Raw genomic sequence first — 17,471 nt, 5'->3', positions numbered from 1 at the left:
ATTTGTTTCGCAGCGCTAGCACGGAACTAAAAAAAAGTGTCATAAAATTGGCGTAGGTATTTTGACGTTAACAATGCGAAAATAGAAAATTCGTTACTGAAAGACGTCTTCTCTTGCAGTGAAACTCTTTTCTTGAGGTCCATCTCTGTTGCTGCGTGGACCAAAGACGTGGTGAGTATCCCTAATAAAAAGTATGTTTTCGGTCTGCACAAATATGCCCCTGTTTAGGCCTGTGCAAAGGGCTACAGGGTTAAAAAACACGACTCATAGCTGGGGCATGACCCGAACGCAGAGCGCATGGCAAAAAGGATTACGAGCATCGTGTATACCACATTTGCAAGCAGATGGAATTTTGAATAACATTTGCTTAGCGCTCGACCAAGTTGTCGACCTTCACACCTTTCATATCGTCCTTGTCCAAGCGCCTTACGAACAAATAAATAGCACTGAACCCTTTGCCGAACCTGTTCGAAACGGTGCTCTTCATTAGTTGCGGTTCAGGTTCAGTTCCAAGATGGTAAAGAAAGCTACGTTTTTTTTATTCTGTGTTAGTGCCGCGAAGCAACTGTGCCTATGAGCGGCGTACAGATGTGGACAGATGGAGAGAGGACAGCAGGAAGGAGTGGGAGGTCTGAAGTCTTGACTGTTCGTTCTTCTTTCACAGGGCACCTTGCGTGTAACCAAAGAACGGGGGAAACCAAGAGCATCGTAAGTTCTACCGTCGAACACTGTCCATTTGGTCTCTCTATACATATCTTTGTGTTTTGTATCTTTCTTTTTTTGACGTTTTTTTTTTTGTATCGTATGCATCTTATTATGGATATGCAGACATTTTCAGTGACATGTTTATGTAACCGTGTTCCCCCTCCTGTAAAGCCCTTTCTCGCACTTGAGGTACTCGAGGAACTAAATAAACAAACCAGTGACATGCGCGGTGATGCTCGCACATGGCAATCAGTCAAGCAATTAATCAGTCAGTCAGTCGGTCGCTCGGTCAATCAATCAGGCCCAATCCTTCACTATAGACTATTTTAAGACCTCACTTTATTTCAGATTCTAGTCAAACTTTATTCGTCAAATTTTCTTTAACTCTGCACGACAAGAAAAATGTATTTCAGCTTGTGCCAAACTGCACTTGGAGGGGCACTTATATGGTAACGTGAAAATTATCTGCCGACAGCACTACATCTTAACCCGAATCCCAGCCAGTATATGGTCTCAAATTACACGAATCATCCAGAGGAAAACACGTACATCCACGTGCCTAAAGGAACTAGTACACTGCGCAGGGAACATGCACGAGTCTTTCGAAGGATGCCCCACACGCTCATGAACACCGGCTGAGTACACACCCGTTGTGACCTCTACGTATAATTCGCTACCGCCCTAGATACCATGGTACAAGCGGATGTATTTACTTAGCTGGCTGTCTCTTGCAGCGTGAGAGCAAAAGTCGTCATCTACTTCCAGAGCCTCACAGCGCAGAATGTTCGCCAGGTGGCGCAATACAGTGTAAGTGACAATGACGACATAATCGTGTTCGGCGTTTCTACGAGAGTAAGAATGTAGAGTAACCAAGAAGACCACGTTGACAGAAGTGCAACATAATTTCTTTCTTCTACGAATGAATTACGATGATAGTTACCGCCTCTCAGGGAAATGACATAAGTAATTAGCTTCGACACGCCTCGACGTAGCTGTGTCCGGAAGTACGCACTAGAATCGGCTAATTTTAGTTAAGACGAGTAGGCCTTGATGCTGACTATTCCTGAATCCTCAATGTCTAATTTCGTGAGGAACAAGTACGATCACTGTTTGCGGTACTGTTCTCGTACCTGCGTACGATAACGCTTCTTGTTTCTACGTATGCTGCAGGGAAAGGGGAAAAGGCGTTGCTTTTCACTGCTTCGTCCACACTGGTTACCACAGTATGCTAACACGGAGCCGTCATGGCTCTTTGCAGACTTCCAACCTCGTGAGCAACATGGGAGGCATCCTGGGAATGTACGTCAGCTTTTCATTTCTCGTCATTTTCGAGATATTCGAAGTGGTCGCGCGATCTCTCCTCTCCGCCTTCCACCGGTGGAGAACCGGCCGAAAGACCAGCGTCCCTCTACCACATGCTGGGGTGCGACCCGTACGACGAGAATCCCGGTGGAGACCTTGCTTCAGGCGCAAAGCTCAACTGCCGCTCTTTCGGGCAACGAAGAGGTCGTTCTTCTGAGAAAGAGGGGAAATAGATACAAAAATAAATAAAGAAATAACAATAAAAAGAAATGCGAAAGTGGAAAACATGTTTGTTTTCGCGGTTTTTCTGTTTTTTTTTGTTCGGCTTTTTTGTCATGTTGCCATGTTTGCCGAACTTTTACACACAACACAACAAAGAAACTACTGAACCTACGCATGTCGTCGGTCACTTTAGAATCCGACGTGCGAAAACCAAATACCATCACCAATTGTAATGGTGGTGGTGGTAGTGATAGGGCTTGCCGTTGTCGGCCTCACGTATGTGGGCAACGTCACGACTCACGCCCTGGGGGAATGTGCGTCCTGGGCCGACTTCTAAGGGAACTGTGCCGACATATGTCTGAAAGCGTCTGAGGAAAACCCAGGAAAAACCCCAGACAGCACAGCCGGCACCGGGATTCGAACCCGGGTACCTTGTAATGGTAATAGTAATGGTAATGTAATAATAATGGTGCCTTGATGAATTGTCTGCCTATAGTATGGCGACATGTTGCACGTGCCGTATAGGGGCAGGACTGTGGATAATTTCGACAACTTTTAACGTACGAACTTCAAGAACGAACGAAGGTCAAGAAGGATTGTACGGAACCCTGGATGCACTCTCCGACCTGGTGCCGTGACGTAAGAAGTACAGTGTGACGTCAGAAGAAGCGTAGAGCACCCGCGAGCGAGTCCCTCGATCGGCATGCGTCCCTGTGCCACGGAGTGAAGTCAACTCCTGTCCTTACGTATTAGATGTATAAGAGAGCTGCGTTTCTTGTACGCATCCAGCCGGAACTTTTAACGCGCGCCGGAAATCTCCGGCGAGCGGTGCTCTCTTAGAAAATAGGGTGGAGCAGTTACATCTTTTAGGAGGTAATAGTCGTCGCATATGTTGTGTCTAAAAGGCAGCAAAGTTCTATACCTGCTACTTGGTTGAAATACGCTTAACAGATTAGCGCAAATCCCAAAACATGATTTAGTTGCAGTTATCTTGGTCGTACGCAATGTGCTCAATGTCCATTGCAATGTCAGTGCTGGGAAAGCAACACTCCCTGAAAGTGCATCGCTTCTGTGGCTGTTCTTACACACATGTTGTGCCGCACCTGCAAAGAGACGGTAACAGGCAAGGTTACCACTTTTTTACACCCTTTCGTCAGACGCTATGTTGGCTTAGGTGGTAACTATAGAAGTTACCACTTTTTCACACAGGACAACAGGACAACCACAGGACAACGGGACTGTGTGGGAAGTAGAATCGCTAAACCTTGCAGTGACTTCCAGGCCCTGCGCTGTAGCGCGCATATTCCTTAGCATAGGCACAGCTGGTTCTGGAGGTGGGGGTGATGGAACAGCTTACCGTAGTCGGCCACGTTGAACAGCTGCCATATGATGGACATATGTTTTCGACGAGTGTCCTCCGAGTAGCGCATATGTTACTAGCCCAGCTTTGCTTTTTTGAGCTATAGTTCAGCTTTTTCTCGAGCTTCCGGTCAAACGTCTTCTGGACTTTCATAAACCTTCCGGTTTGACGTTGGTCACCATCAGCGAAGCATAGTTCAGGATGTCCATTGCCTGTCGAAGAACCACTTGCTACGTCATGCCAACCACCAACGCCATGACACGTTGAGACCGGGAGGTACCCGGGTTCGAAGTAAGGTGCCGACTGTGCTGTCTAGGGTTTTTCCTGGGCTTTCCACAGGCGGTTGTCAGACATAGGTTTGCACAGTTCCCTTAGATGTCGGCCCATCCCGCACATTCTCCCCAGAGCGTTAGTCGAGACACTGCCCACCTCTGTTAGGCCGACAGCGGCGAGCTCTTTCAGCACTGCCACCACCATCACCACTTGCGACGAAGACGAAGAAACCGCCTAAGGGCATGCGCGCCATCCATTCCATCGCACCGCTGACACTGACGTACGTTCTCTTCCCTCCCTAACCACGTGAATACTTCTGTCGGTGTAGCCAGACATCGCAGCTAGATGTTGCCAGTCACGTTGTCGAGTAGCGCAGAGGTAAGTCTAGCGCTCTTTTGCACCGGTCATAGTTGACGCCATGTTCCTTCCAGCAGGGCTGACAGAAAAGACAACAAATCTAAACATCGTTCTGGAAGGATACATTAGCCGTCTAACTAAGAGACTGGACTGTTAGGCAAACCTTTGGACGGGATCGGAATGGCTTCATCAGCAGATTCATCCTGAGTGCGCAGTCGTCTGCTGAGTCTAACCACAGTAAAAGTCTGTCCGAGTGCACTGGAGCACGTGGGGAGGATGTGGAACATGACAGTGAGTGCGAAGTTACGATACAGGATCGTTTCAGTACCAGCACCAATACATAGCTACGTGGAGTGCGCCAGACACAGTCCTGGTCTTCGGGAGATGCAGTTCGTATGGAGACGTCATGTGCCCCGCGTCGCCTTCTGCAGAGGAAAACATGCAAGATGATGGCTTCTGAAACATTCGTGGTTGTGCGTGCGGAAGTGCACTTGTCCAAACTGAACATACATCGTCGGCTGTGCATGGATTCAGCGAGGTACCACATGAGGCAATGACATCTAGTACATTGGCGGCGCAAGGCCATAGGCTATTAGAAAGATTTGTAGCCGAGAAAGTATCTAAGCCCGACAAAGAGGAGTCGGATGTGATCCCGACACTGAACAGCTTAGAGCAAGACTCAAACTGGAACCCGTACAGACCGTTGGCGGTGCTGAACACTCGGCATTGACGAATTACGCTGATGTTATGATATTGTTGAAAACGTTGCTGGTTGCTTACGTGCGTAAGGATGTACGGGAAGCACCCTTCCTGGCAAGATGCGTAGCTGGGTTACGATAATCAAGTTGCAGTTATCAATACAGAATTACGGCATTGGTTTTATTTAATTTTTTATTTATTTGTTTACCTACATCGCCGAGGCGTTACAGTAGGTTGTATGATAATTATATTGGATTATGCGATGATGCGACTAAGTAATTATATGTTTCATATAATTATATTATTATTCGCTCGGTCGTCGACAACCCGTCCGAAAAATATTTGCCTGTGGAATTTAGGCTCCCCAACTTGATTAGTATATTGATAGTATTCTTTAGTATATTGCGATTAGCTGTTAGTCCTGTCACAGCATGTACTGTAGTCATAGCATTTGTAGAAGTCTGCACGTCCCTGTGAGTTGTGGAGATGTCCTTAGTCAGAGAAGGCCATCTACTTCATTAGGCTTGATTGTATTAAGGTTTGAAGGCAACCGACCTCATGTATGTATGCATGTATGTAGACGCTTCTTTTGAACATTAACACTATAGTGGTTCATTTGCAATCGATATCCGAATCAGACAGGGCAGTTTAGTATGGTGACAACACGCATTTAGACGCTTGAGACCTTGCGATATTGGATATGCTCATATTTCTTATATTATGCCAATATGACAAAGCAGGACAAACAGGAAATACTGCCACTCACTTTTTACTATCAATGCTGTACACAGTGTCAGTACTGTCTTTGTCTCACTTGAATGCAGCAGTTGAATAACAGCTTAGGATTGCTCCAAGACGTGCTAAGCAATTTATGAGGCACGACATTCCCCCCCCCACCACCACCACCACCACAACCACTACCATCACCACCGAGGCAAGACATAAAATATTTCGGCTGCGCCTTGCTTTATAACTACGCAATTCAATTTCAAAACGTCCTAAAAAAAAATCTGGATTGTACGGAACCCTGGATGCACTCTCCGACCTGGTGCCGTGACGTAAGAAGTACAGTGTGACGTCAGAAGAAGCGTAGAGCACTCGCGAGCGAGTCCCTCGATCGGCAGGCGTCCCTGTGCCACGGAGTGAAGTCAACTCCTGTCCTTACGTATTAGATGTATAAGAGAGCCGCGTTTCTTGTGCGCATCCAGATCAAAGAGAGTTTCTTGCTCTACATTGAATTGAATTGAATTGAATTGCATTAGTTTATTTACAGAAAACAAGTAATCAACAATCAATTCGTGTACAAGAACGCGTGATGTTTCGTGCGCGCACAAAAAAATAAAAAGTATAAATTCCTGTTGCCAATAACGAAAAACAAGTGCGGAGGAGTTTGTCAGTGCTTCTTCCTTTTTTATATCTGAATCAATCAGTCAATCGATCAGTGCTTCTTTTCTGTTATTTATTTATTTATTTGCTATTTTGCTTCCCTGAACTGAACTGAAACTTCATTGGCAAAAACAATGCCTGTGTGACCACCTTTGCCATGTGCGCCGCCGCATCACGCCGCCGGTAATTTTCCGTACGCCGACGCTGCCGCCGGTTCCAAACAGGCGTGCTCAGAACCTCTTCGCTCTAGAGCTATGAGCCAGTCATAGAGCCAGTCAGCGCTTTTGTTCTTCAAATTTTTCAGAAACTTCTGGTCAAACCTAATCAAGACTTTCAATATGTCTCGCGGTCTTCCGACTTCGCGTTGGTCATCATCATGAAGAAGAATCCCCTGGCGACGAAGACGAAGAAACCGCCAGGGGCGTGTGCACCTGCCATTCCATCGCACCGCTGGCGCTGTCGCACGTTCCCTCCCTTTGGTAGACTTGTGAGAACTTCTGTCCATGTAGCCCGACGTCGCAGCTAGATGTTCCTAGTGACGTCGCGGAGTCATGCACAGGTAAGTCGAATGTGCACTTGCACCGGATATAACTGATACCATGTTCCCTACAACAGCGCTGTCATAAAACACAACAGATCGAAAGATCGTCCCAAAGAAGTTCTTGGTATGGATGACGGGGACCGGAATGCTTCGTCGCCAGATTCGTCACACTTATCTGCTTCAGACAGCGCGCTGACGTCTGATGAGTCTGGCCACAGTGAAAGCACATCCAGGTACACCGGAGTACGTGAGGAGGGTATGGAACATGACAGTGAATGCGAAGTTATGATTGAGCGTCGTCTAGCACCAGCGCCGGTACACAATACCGCGCTGTGTGCTGCACACGGTCTCTCCTCTGCAGACGCAATTCCTATGCAGACGTCCTATACCTCGTCGCCTTCTGTCGACGAAAACGTGCAAGATGATGCTTCAGGTACACCAGCGATGGCAACTGGAGGTGCGTGCGAAAGTGGACCAGCAGAAGCTGAACACGTGTCGGCTGTTCCTGGGTTCTGGGAGCTACCACATGAGGCAATGGCATCTAGCACATTGGTGGCGCAGGGGGAGAGACTATTAGAAAGATTTGTAGCCGAGAGAGCATCTCAGCACGACCATGACGAGCTGGCACAAGGCGCAATAATTCCGGCTTTAAACAGCTTAGAGGAAGACCTTAAGCTGGGACCCATGTATATCGGTGGAGGGGGAGAACAGATATTACCTGACAAGACAGCAGGCATTGATGCTTTGAAAGGTGACACTGTTGGTAACGTTGCTGATTGCTTACATATGTATCCAGTCTACGAGACGCACCCTTCCTGGCCAGACGCGGAGCTGGATTACGCCGATTCATTCGCGGTCGCCGAAAACAAAATTGCTGCGACAAACAAGAAATTAAATGCGATTGGGAGAGAAACCGCCGAGTCTGACGAGTATTTCGATTACGACGTCCAACGGACGTCACGTAGTCCCCGAAGTGCTCGCCCAACCAAGAAGAAACACAAAAGTCCATCCTCCAAGCAAAGCGGGAAAGGCCAGCCGAGCCCACAGGTTGTCGACATGGTTAAAGACGCCGTCGATAGCCTTATGGAAGAGTTCCAACTGGAAAACGAGTCAGACCTTGAAAGGGAGCATCCTCCGGTTGGCTATGATTCTCCTCCACCACGAATAAAAGTCATACGCACGTCGATAGAAGACCTAGACAACGTTGAGACCATCTGCAGCCTCTTGGAATCTCTTACTGGAGACGTGAAGGGCGACATTGACCCGTCAAAGATCCAGCCCATAGTGCTTGAAGCAAGTTATTTTGATGAAACTGAAGACGACGCTGAAAAACGATCGCCCAAGCGGAAGAAGTGCTCGAAGAAGGCGAAATCAAATTCGCTAGAACTGGTGCACATATCGCGTAAAAAGAAAAAGGGATCGTGCAACAAGGCCTCCAGGTCAAGCCGAAAGAATGAACACGACGACGTAGAAATGGAAGAAGTGACGCTGACAGAGGTATCCGAAGGCGATGATGGCGATGAAAGTAAAAACAAAAAGGTGCGTTTCTTTACAAATCTCGTCTTGAGGCGGAAGAAAATGCCTTCAGGGGTGACACTTTCTGCAAAGGACGGTAAAGGGATGCCCGTCGTGAAGAAAGCTGGATCGTCAAGCGGGAAAGGAAAGTGCGCGGCTAGTGATGAAAGCAGAAGTAGTACGGCTAGCAGAGGGAGTATGGACAGCTGGAGAAGTAGGCGTAGTGCGGGTAGTGCTGGAAGCACGGCCATTAAGGTAGTACGAAAACTTATTCAAGCCGAACAAGCGAGTAAAGGAAAAAAGAAAACTGACGCTAAAAAACAAGAGCGGAAGAAAGGGGTAAATGACGCGAGTGGAAAGGTGGTAAACGTAACACCAGGCGAGGAAGGACAAGAAACGAAGGGAACGCGGAAGGAGTGCAGCAAGAAGAAAAGAGGAACCAACAAGACACCAAAGGCAAAGAAAAAGGGCGATGATGAAGAGGAAGGCATCAGGATCAAGCGTGACAGCGGCGGAGGAATTCGCCTTATACTTCCCCGTACGGCGTCCGTGAATATTGACAGTACCGGAAGTCATGAGCGTAGAGAACGGCAGCTCTGTGACAAGTGTTCGGAAGAGGCCGTGGCAAAGAAACGCACGCAGTCTTCAGACAGAACCAAAGAGGCTGGAGAGAAGCAAAAACGCGATAGTTCGCTTCATCAGGGAGACGTTGCGTCATACATACATCGGCAGTTTTCGTTCGAACGAAGAGCATCACCCACTCCCCGTGATACTGGGTGCAGCGGAAAGGACGCCGATATCATAGAAATGTTCGAGTCGCTTTATGGTCGGCAGCGTGGTAGTCCCAATGGCCGAAGAGGAACCGAGGTGAACCGTTCGCGAGGTTCATCGTTCGACCAAAGAGACTCCGCTGAGATCCGTTCACAGGATTCATGCTACGGCCAGAGGGAAAGTTTCGGATTCCACACAAGAGATATTTCTCACGATCGAGTGGTCGCAGATGGATCTGATCTGCAAGACACGCACGAACGAAGGAAATGGGACACCGTCAAGACATCCCGCGAGCAGGAGGAATCTGAACCTCTATATAGGTCACGATCGCCACCATCACGCCATGGGCTAGGACAGCTCGAAGAAGTTGAAATCGAACTATATAACAGCAGAAAGCCATCACGTGACCGCAAGTTAGACATGAAAGGACAAAAGCAGATTCGCTCAGATCATAGAGGCAGGCCCGTGTCCACTATTTCTCCACCTCCTGTACCACCTCCTCCTCCGCTTACACCACCGCCGCCACCCGCGTACCGGCGAGACCTCGTAGATTTCACTCTCAGGACACTTCCTTCACCTTTACCTTCTGAAGTACCACCTCCTCCTGTACCACCACCTCCTCCTTCAGTTCCACCGCCTGACTGGAGTTCCAGCCAGGTTGACCTGGGACAACAATCTCGACCACAGACAAAGCGAAAGAAACACAAGGAAGTTCATGTTCGCAGGGCAAAACAAACCTCGCCTCCACGAGGCGAGCCTCAAAGCGCTGAGATCCTCTACAGATCGAGGGCAAAAGCAACTTCAAAGGAATACAAGAGACCAGAGGAGATGAGATCAAGGAACGCGACTTCTTCGCCTGGCAGCCCCAGGGGTAAATGTGACATTAAATCAAGGTCGCCAGCACGTGCTTACGTCACCGAGAGCAACATGGGCATTAGAACGAAAGGTGCTGAAGATTATAAAAAAGAGATTGAAGTAGATGTACGCAAAAGAAGAGCACCACGGGACAGCGGCAAAGATTTTAGGTCAAGAAAACCTCAGCAAGAATGCATAAGGGTTAGTGATACTAACATCATGTCAAGCCAACGACAATCACAGCGCAGCAGACAGGAAGAAGGCAACCGGCGGCAGTACACACCGGATGGTCAGCAGGAGGACGACAGAGAAAGAAGGGGACTGTCACGAAATCGGAGAGAAGGGACACCGGAACTAAAAGTGGAAACGCGTTATGAACGCAGGAGGGAGATATCTAGAGGAGATGATTATGTAGAAGGCCACACTACCAGCCCTGGCGACGATGGAAGATTACGCCAACCAGGCCGCTCAACTGACAATAGCGCAGACTCATTGAGGGGAAGGTCACCATCACCCTCTCCATGGTCAACACAGGGAGGGCCGTTCAAGCCTCACCCTTCCAGTGAATACGAAGCCGGCGACACTCACAAGCTTGGAGGATCCCCTTCACGTGAATCGTGGTCTAGTTCTAGCGATCGATCCAGAAAGCGAGATTTACCTCGTGACCAACGAAAAGACTTAACGCGCAGTACCAGAAGAAGTGAAGTTCCCGCCGCTGAATGGGGACGCATGGAAAGCACACGCGAGGAAATTGACACATATCGCAGTCCAAAGAGGGGGACGGGAGGTGCTGCTTGGAGGAGAATAACTTCGCCGAGTAAAGAATGGCATGCGGGAAACCGTAAGGATGTTCGGGGCAATCGCTCTCCTCGTCGAAGCCCCTCTGTTATTACTTCAAGGTCGGACATTGAGGGTACTTCGTATACAGGGTACACAACACAGACGGGCTACTCTGCTGAGGCAGGTTACAGAACCGCAACGTCCCACGTGGAATCTGCAACGAATATCTCTCGAGTAATGAGCCCCGGGAGTGGATCCCAAAGTCCTATCAGCTCCAACGTGGATGTTCGAAAGCGGACTGCTCACCACCGCGGTCGCTCTCGGGGTTCCCCAACCGCAAAACCACCAAACGTCGGGCGAAGTGCGAAAGTGGGTGCGCAAGGCATTGACTTGCAAATATTTCCTGAAGAAGGATTGCCTTCCAAGATTGTTCTTGAGCGTGAGGATCACGACAAAAAGCAAACGTTCGTAGTGAAGACATCCAAAACTGATGTAAAAGATGGTGGGTCGTCCGAAGACGTTACGCGGGTAACCGTAAATGAAGTGAAAAAGGCCAAGGACAAAACTAAAGCCCCAAAGAAGAAAGAAGCGCAGAAGAAGGGCTCCGGCAGTTCCTCTCCGTTGCAATACGATGGCGCCAAGCCAAAGGGCGAAGTTGACTCAATTTTTAAAGAGTGCGCCATAGGTCCTCGGATAAACGTGTGGCATGTACCCCCTGGAGAAATGCAGAAGCACCTGGAAACTGTGCAGCCTGCCCTTTCAGATATCAAGCGCTCTAGGTCGGGATCACGGGCCTCAGAGTCCAAACGATCAGGTTCTAGACGTTCCGAAAGTTCCCATTCTAAAAGAAGAACTTGCCGCAGAGAGTTGAGACGGCGTAGGGCTTTAGAGACGCGTCCCGTGGCGGAGTCTCCAACCGTGGGTTATGAAACCATCCAAGGTCCTATCTATGAGACGGACGGGGCACATTACCGGATTGAGCCATGCGTGGAGATGAGACATAGAAAAACTGGTCATTCATTGTCCATGGAGCAATTTAACGGACGTGAACCAGCCTCGTCAGCTTTAACGGGAGAACAGAAGCAAGACCCTTATACTTCTACGCGAAGGAGACGTTCGTCGAGAACAGAAATAAAACGTTTTGCAAGTACAGAGGACCAATTTGGATTGCCAACCATAGGATTGGACACATTCCGCCAACAAGACGTAATATCGGGTGTACCTGTTCCTCGCGAAATGGCCCCATCAATTGATCCTGCGTTTCCTCAACCATGGGCAGAAGGCATGCAAGGAATGCCTGTACAACAAACCATTATAGTACCTGGAAGCAGGGGACCACCGATCTTGACACAGTCGCTAGGGCAAAGTCAGATCAGGCCCATTTCTCTCGATGCTATGAAAAGTGGTCAGACGTTTCTACTGCAGTCGCAAGGGGGAGGACAAACTATCTTAACGCAGATGCTTGGTCCACGGATGCCAAATCCGCAGGGGAATGTAAACCTGCAGGCGCAGCAACCAGGATTAGTGGGCAGTCATTCAGCCACGAGGATAACGTTAACCCATGGAGGTGGCCCGCATTCAGTGCTTCCACGACAAACTGCGCCTCCGCAGTCTTCACTTCTCTCTCCAGGACCCACGCACACCATCCTCATTCAGCCGGGATCACCACCAGCAGAACCGCAGCAGTTCAATCTCTTTCAACAGGACCCAAAACAGCAAGAAAGAATAACCATGTTCAAGCGCAGCATGCGGTACACATTTCCTTCGCCACCAATGTCTCCTCCTCCCATGGGACCAAGATTCATTGCTCAAGCCGCTTTGACTGGGAGCGGTGCGCAATCTGTGCGGCCGTCCCATCACCACTACCATCCGTTCGGACCACCACATTGGCATCAGCCGGCGTTCGCGTACAGACGTTCCCACGGTCCTCAAGGAATGAGAAGTGGCTTCATGGCCGAAGAGCCGACGAGGCGATCTCCACGAAATGCGTTCTCGCAACCGGCCATTCACAGACCTGTTGGTACACCGTTCACTTCCCATTCATTCATGACTGCATGCGAGAGTACACAGGCACCCCAGAACGAGTTATTAGCAGGCAGTGAGGCCGCCGCCACCACGCTGGCCTCCACGTCGGCTCCTGCTCTGGACCTAGGGAATTCCGTGAGTGCTTCCTGTCATTACTCTCAGCCTTCTGGATCTGGTGAGAATGCGTACTCTCTCACGATCTCCACTGAGTCGCCCTCACAATCGGATGATCTCGACATCTGGGACAGAAGCAAACAGAGGTCCATCGACCCGATACTTCCGGAAGCGGTGCGCAACAGTAGAACACATCCTAAAGGTCTCAGGAGGTTTACTAACAAGGGACAGACTGCAGTTTACCTCACCCTGCTCGTAGTGGTCATTGCGGGTCTCGCGGGTACCATAAGTTTGTACAGCAAGAGGAGATGGGCGCACGAGGAAGAGGAAGAGACCTTTGAAGGCGGTGATGGCGCCAAGATGTTTGGTCCTTGGCAGAAGTTTGACGACCAGGGGAATGCCTCTCCAAATGGTACCCGCTCATGTGTCAGTTTACAGTGTAGTCCGGAAGCTCTAGCTTTGATACAGTCTATAGATCGGTCAGTCAATCCCTGTGACGACTTCTATGGTCACGTGTGTTCATCTCAGTGGAAAGCCAAGGGGTCCTACGCATCTGCCGATGGCATCGCAAAGAAGGAAATCCAGAGAGCCGTCGTAAATTTCTTCAAAGAGAACAGTCCAGGCAGCGGTGATATCGCGACATCAAAGCAATTCTGGCAGGGCTGCGTCAACGTGGACGAGATAGCTCACTTGGGAAACTCACCATTCTTGGCCATCCTCAATATGACAGGGCTCCGAAGGTGGCCGTATGCAGTCGGTGACTATGACCCTGATGTCGCCGACGTGTGGAGGAAAGCTGGTAAAATCATAAGGCACATGTCCTTATCTCCTCTCTTGGATGTAAGAGTAATACCATCTCTCCGTCGTTACAAGAGGGAAATAGTTTTGAGCCGAGGGGAACACATTCCTGCCGCCCAACGAAACCCCCAGAAAGACTTTGGCAGAGACGCCCTTGCAGCCGACGTTGTGAAAGCCTTTAGAACAGTCCATCCGTCGGGGTCGTACGACGGTCAGATAACTACAGAAGTAGTAGACTTCATCTTCAAGTTGTCTAACATAAGCGACGGTCAAGCAACAACACGAGACGGCCTCACGACAGTGATTAAGCCATTTATCCACAACGCGTTCGGGGACGAAGATACCTTACCTCCCAACGGCAGCGTCTACACCACGCAAAATTCCAGATTCGTCGATGCAGTGGTTAGACTGGTTCAAACCACGTCTTCAAGAATAACCTTGAACTATCTGGGCTTCAGTGTGGTTCATCATGCGTTCCTCTTCTCTCCGAGCAGCGCCAAGGAGGTCCTTTCCCTTGGCAAGAAGACTTCCGCAGCTGTGGCACGTGAATCCGAATGTGTTCGCGCTCTTCTCAACGACGCTCTTCCTAAAGCGACCGCTGAACGTGTAGCCTATGCTGCGGTTCAGAAGCACATTGACCTCGCTGCACTGAGGGTGCTGGCATCGGACCTAAAGAAGAGCGCCGTTAACCGAATCTCAAAGTTGCATTGGATGGACACGGGGACCAGGGCCAGAGTTGCTCGCCAGTTACGAGAAACGGACATTCGTTTTTTCTTCGAGAACGACACCGGATCTGACAGTCTGGTACAAAGGCATCCACCCGAGCGCGTTCCAGAAGTTCTGCCTGCGCAAGCGTTGCTGTCATACCAACGTCTACGGGCTCACCGCTTCAAATCAACAGTTGCGACGACTACATCAGCAGGCGTCAACTACTTGGGTGGCAGTTTTACCCACGAGGATTGCACGTACTACTCCGACCAGAAGGTTCTACTCCTGCCATTGTCTGCACTTGACGTCAGGGCTTCTCCGACTCCCTTTTCGTTGCTCTTTCAAGTTCCTCGCTTTGGCGTCAAGGTTCTACGGTGTCTCCTTCGCGTTCTCTTTAGCGGGAGCGTTGACACTCCAGCACGAACGCAGTCGGCTGTCAGAGAGTCCTGGACTTTACCCGCGCGTCGCCACTACGAGAAAATAAGGTCATGCATCGATAAGCAATACCTGAGGATTAGGGACCCTGTTGAGAATAAATTATCCAATCGACAGGACCTCCTTACAGTGCTGAACGTTGTCGACAACGCAGTTGTTGGTCCCGATAAGGATATCTATGAAGCGTATGCGTCCGCACTAAGGCAATCCGGTTCAGTACAAGATGCTGAGGCGCTGGAGGGCCTGACGTGGGCACAGCTATTCTACGTGTCGTACGCCCAGGGCATGTGCGAGGTTCTCGACCACGATTACAACTTCAGAAGGGCAAAGCAGTATCACGAGAGTCCCAACTGGGAGAGGGTGAACGTACCACTTGGAAACGACGAGCAGTTTCTGAAGGTGTTCAAGTGCGGTGGAAGCAGTGCCATGAATCGGGAACCGCGCTGCCGGATATGGGACTAGCGTGCTGCAGCGTTCGTTGACGAAATTGCTACCAGTTATATAATAAATATTGTCGATATACCGCATCTGGCTATTTGTTCACATTAATGTGAAGAGAGAGCAGGTGGTCTTGGTAGATGTGTGCTCTTCAAAGAATTGTGGAGAAGGTAGCTCAACCTAAAGGGGCAAAAATACGAGATATAAAAGATTGTAATCACATGAATAATGCACAAGAAGCATTCACCCGTTGCGCCGTTTGTAGTTAAAACATGAATAACGGTGCCAGTTTGAAGGTTCTTCTTTCGTTCCTCCTAATCTGCGCAAAACGCCTAGGGTACGTCTCCCCTAGCGCATCCAATTATCAAAGCAAACATATTGCGGGAACTGCCCCTTCCCGCATTCCTTTGTTCAATCAAGGCAGTGCGAGGGAAGCTCCGAGTTGGCCACTTGGCTGTGACGCGTAGGGATACACACGTCGCCGGGGCGCATCTGTAGTAGCGGAAGACTTCGCTAGTACCCCCACACAACAAGGTAACAGGCACAGAATCGGGCAGCTTTCATAAGGGGCAACTTTTTTTCACCAGCTACGCAGTCAGTCGACCGAAACCGAACCCACCAGCAACCCGAGCTGCTCGGCATCTGGTAGTGGCCTCGTCTTTGTCGGCCTTACAGAGGTGGGCGACGTCACGACTGACGCCTTGGGGAATGTGTATCCTGGGCCGACTTCTAAGGGAACTGTACCGGCATATGTCTGAAAGCCTCTGAGGAAAACCCAGGAAAAACCCCAGAGAACACACACACGGGATTCGAACCCGGGTACCTCCCAGTCTCGACGTGACATGGCCAGCATGCTAGCCATTGAGCCACGCGAGCTGGTGTCGCAGCTCGATATTCAACATCATATTCAACTTGTCTTGGTGGTGCTGCTGAAAGAACACGCTGTTGTCAGCCTCACACACTTATCCCATAACGCGCGTTAAGTACGTCAGATTCAGCTCGGTCGAGCTCTTGCGCGAGCCTACAAACCGGCTTTGGAGCGCGCAAACTTTATATATAAAGATAACGATCACTATGTGAAAGTTCGAGATCGGGGCTCAGGGGTGCCCAGAGGGTATTAGATGCGGTAGATGGTTAGATGAACATGAGGTTAGATAAGGTTTCACGCAGTAGTTTACTGCACGATGATGATCTCGTTGCTCGATGTCAGCTCAATAGCCGCGTTTACATGAACTCGACAGTGACACACATCGGTCGATCTGGGTTGTCGGGTTCGACTCGCTCATATAAACGCTATCGGGTCGTGTTGATCCTGTCTCGCGTCGAGCCGAGTCATCCCGACAGCAGGGCATAGGTTGACTCAACTCGATAGGCTCTATAGGCTCGACTCGCTAGCCGACGCTACGGTCTCCACCAGATGAAGCGAGTCCATGTAAACAGCGTCGGGTCGGGTTCGACTCAACCCGCTAGTCAACTCGACCCGCGCCTGTCGAGTCCATGTAAACGTCTAAGTAGAATGTCAACGATGTCAGCTGGCACAGCTGTTCAAACAACATTGACGACCCCGCACGTTTTTTCCTCTTTCCTCGTAGCAGTCCGATATTATGGATAAGGTAATGCAGCTGGTGGTCTGCATTGCTCTCTTAACCTCACAAAATGTCTGTAAGAGGTTCGATACATGTGGGGCCCCTGCAGGTGAGCATTGACAGTGCGCTCTTGAAGTCCGAATAACTTTTTTTCAATGCCGTGCTTTGATTTGACCAGCATCATGCACCGGGACCGGAGTTTTCAACAAGCTTCGTATCATAGGGCGCTTTAGGTGACCGCTTGCACAAACGGCGTTGCTCATTTCTGGTTCTCTTTTGCGTCCCGTGTAGAAGGTGATTTCGCACAACCACGATTGCTTCACGCGCTGCGACTCACTCCGCATCATGCACCATCTGATAGTAGAAAAAAAAAAAAACTACTATTTCAGACGATATCTTATTTCTATTTGGGAACATTTTCGATACGATGTTCGCGCAGCGCAGGCATTTGTGTAGTAACGGAACAGGAGAGAGGAGGAGCAGAGGATTGGGGTGAGAGAGAAATGAGAGGTAGAGGGTGGAGGAGAAGGGCATCAGAGAAGGCGCTGAATCAAATGCGTGCACAAACCCATTTGGACTGTTCGCGTCACAACAAACACTG

The 17,471-nt window shown here is 49.6% G+C and overlaps 1 protein-coding gene and 3 long non-coding RNA genes across 4 annotated transcripts; 3 read left to right on the top strand and 1 right to left on the bottom strand.

Moving 5' to 3' along the window:
- The first annotated feature begins 666 nt into the window (after positions 1–666).
- LOC135366056 (uncharacterized) lies at positions 667–1,913 on the top strand. The gene is made up of 3 exons (XR_010414075.1): positions 667–708; positions 1,440–1,512; positions 1,876–1,913. It is a non-coding gene; the product is annotated as an uncharacterized LOC135366056 (long non-coding RNA).
- A 1-nt stretch (position 1,914) lies between these two features.
- LOC135366055 (uncharacterized) lies at positions 1,915–3,865 on the bottom strand. Its single transcript, XR_010414074.1, has 3 exons — positions 3,587–3,865; positions 3,152–3,332; positions 1,915–2,220 (listed from the first exon to the last, which is right to left on the bottom strand). It is a non-coding gene; the product is annotated as an uncharacterized LOC135366055 (long non-coding RNA).
- Positions 3,866–3,984: 119 nt separating this feature from the next.
- On the top strand, positions 3,985–5,101 carry LOC135366053 (uncharacterized). Its single transcript, XR_010414073.1, has 2 exons — positions 3,985–4,240; positions 4,297–5,101. It is a non-coding gene; the product is annotated as an uncharacterized LOC135366053 (long non-coding RNA).
- Positions 5,102–6,690: 1,589 nt separating this feature from the next.
- On the top strand, positions 6,691–15,373 carry LOC135366660 (uncharacterized). Its single transcript, XM_064599465.1, has 2 exons — positions 6,691–6,863; positions 6,920–15,373. Exons 1-2 carry the CDS (start codon positions 6,856–6,858, stop codon positions 15,306–15,308), a joined length of 8,397 nt encoding a protein of 2,798 aa, XP_064455535.1. The 5' UTR covers positions 6,691–6,855; the 3' UTR covers positions 15,309–15,373.
- Positions 15,374–17,471: the final 2,098 nt, after the last annotated feature.

This window comes from Ornithodoros turicata, chromosome 8 (genome assembly GCF_037126465.1).
Source record: "Ornithodoros turicata isolate Travis chromosome 8, ASM3712646v1, whole genome shotgun sequence".
Lineage (NCBI taxonomy): Eukaryota > Metazoa > Arthropoda > Arachnida > Ixodida > Argasidae > Ornithodoros > Ornithodoros turicata.
Note: the sequence above shows the minus strand (reverse complement) of the source record. Positions and strands in the feature narration are given on the sequence as shown.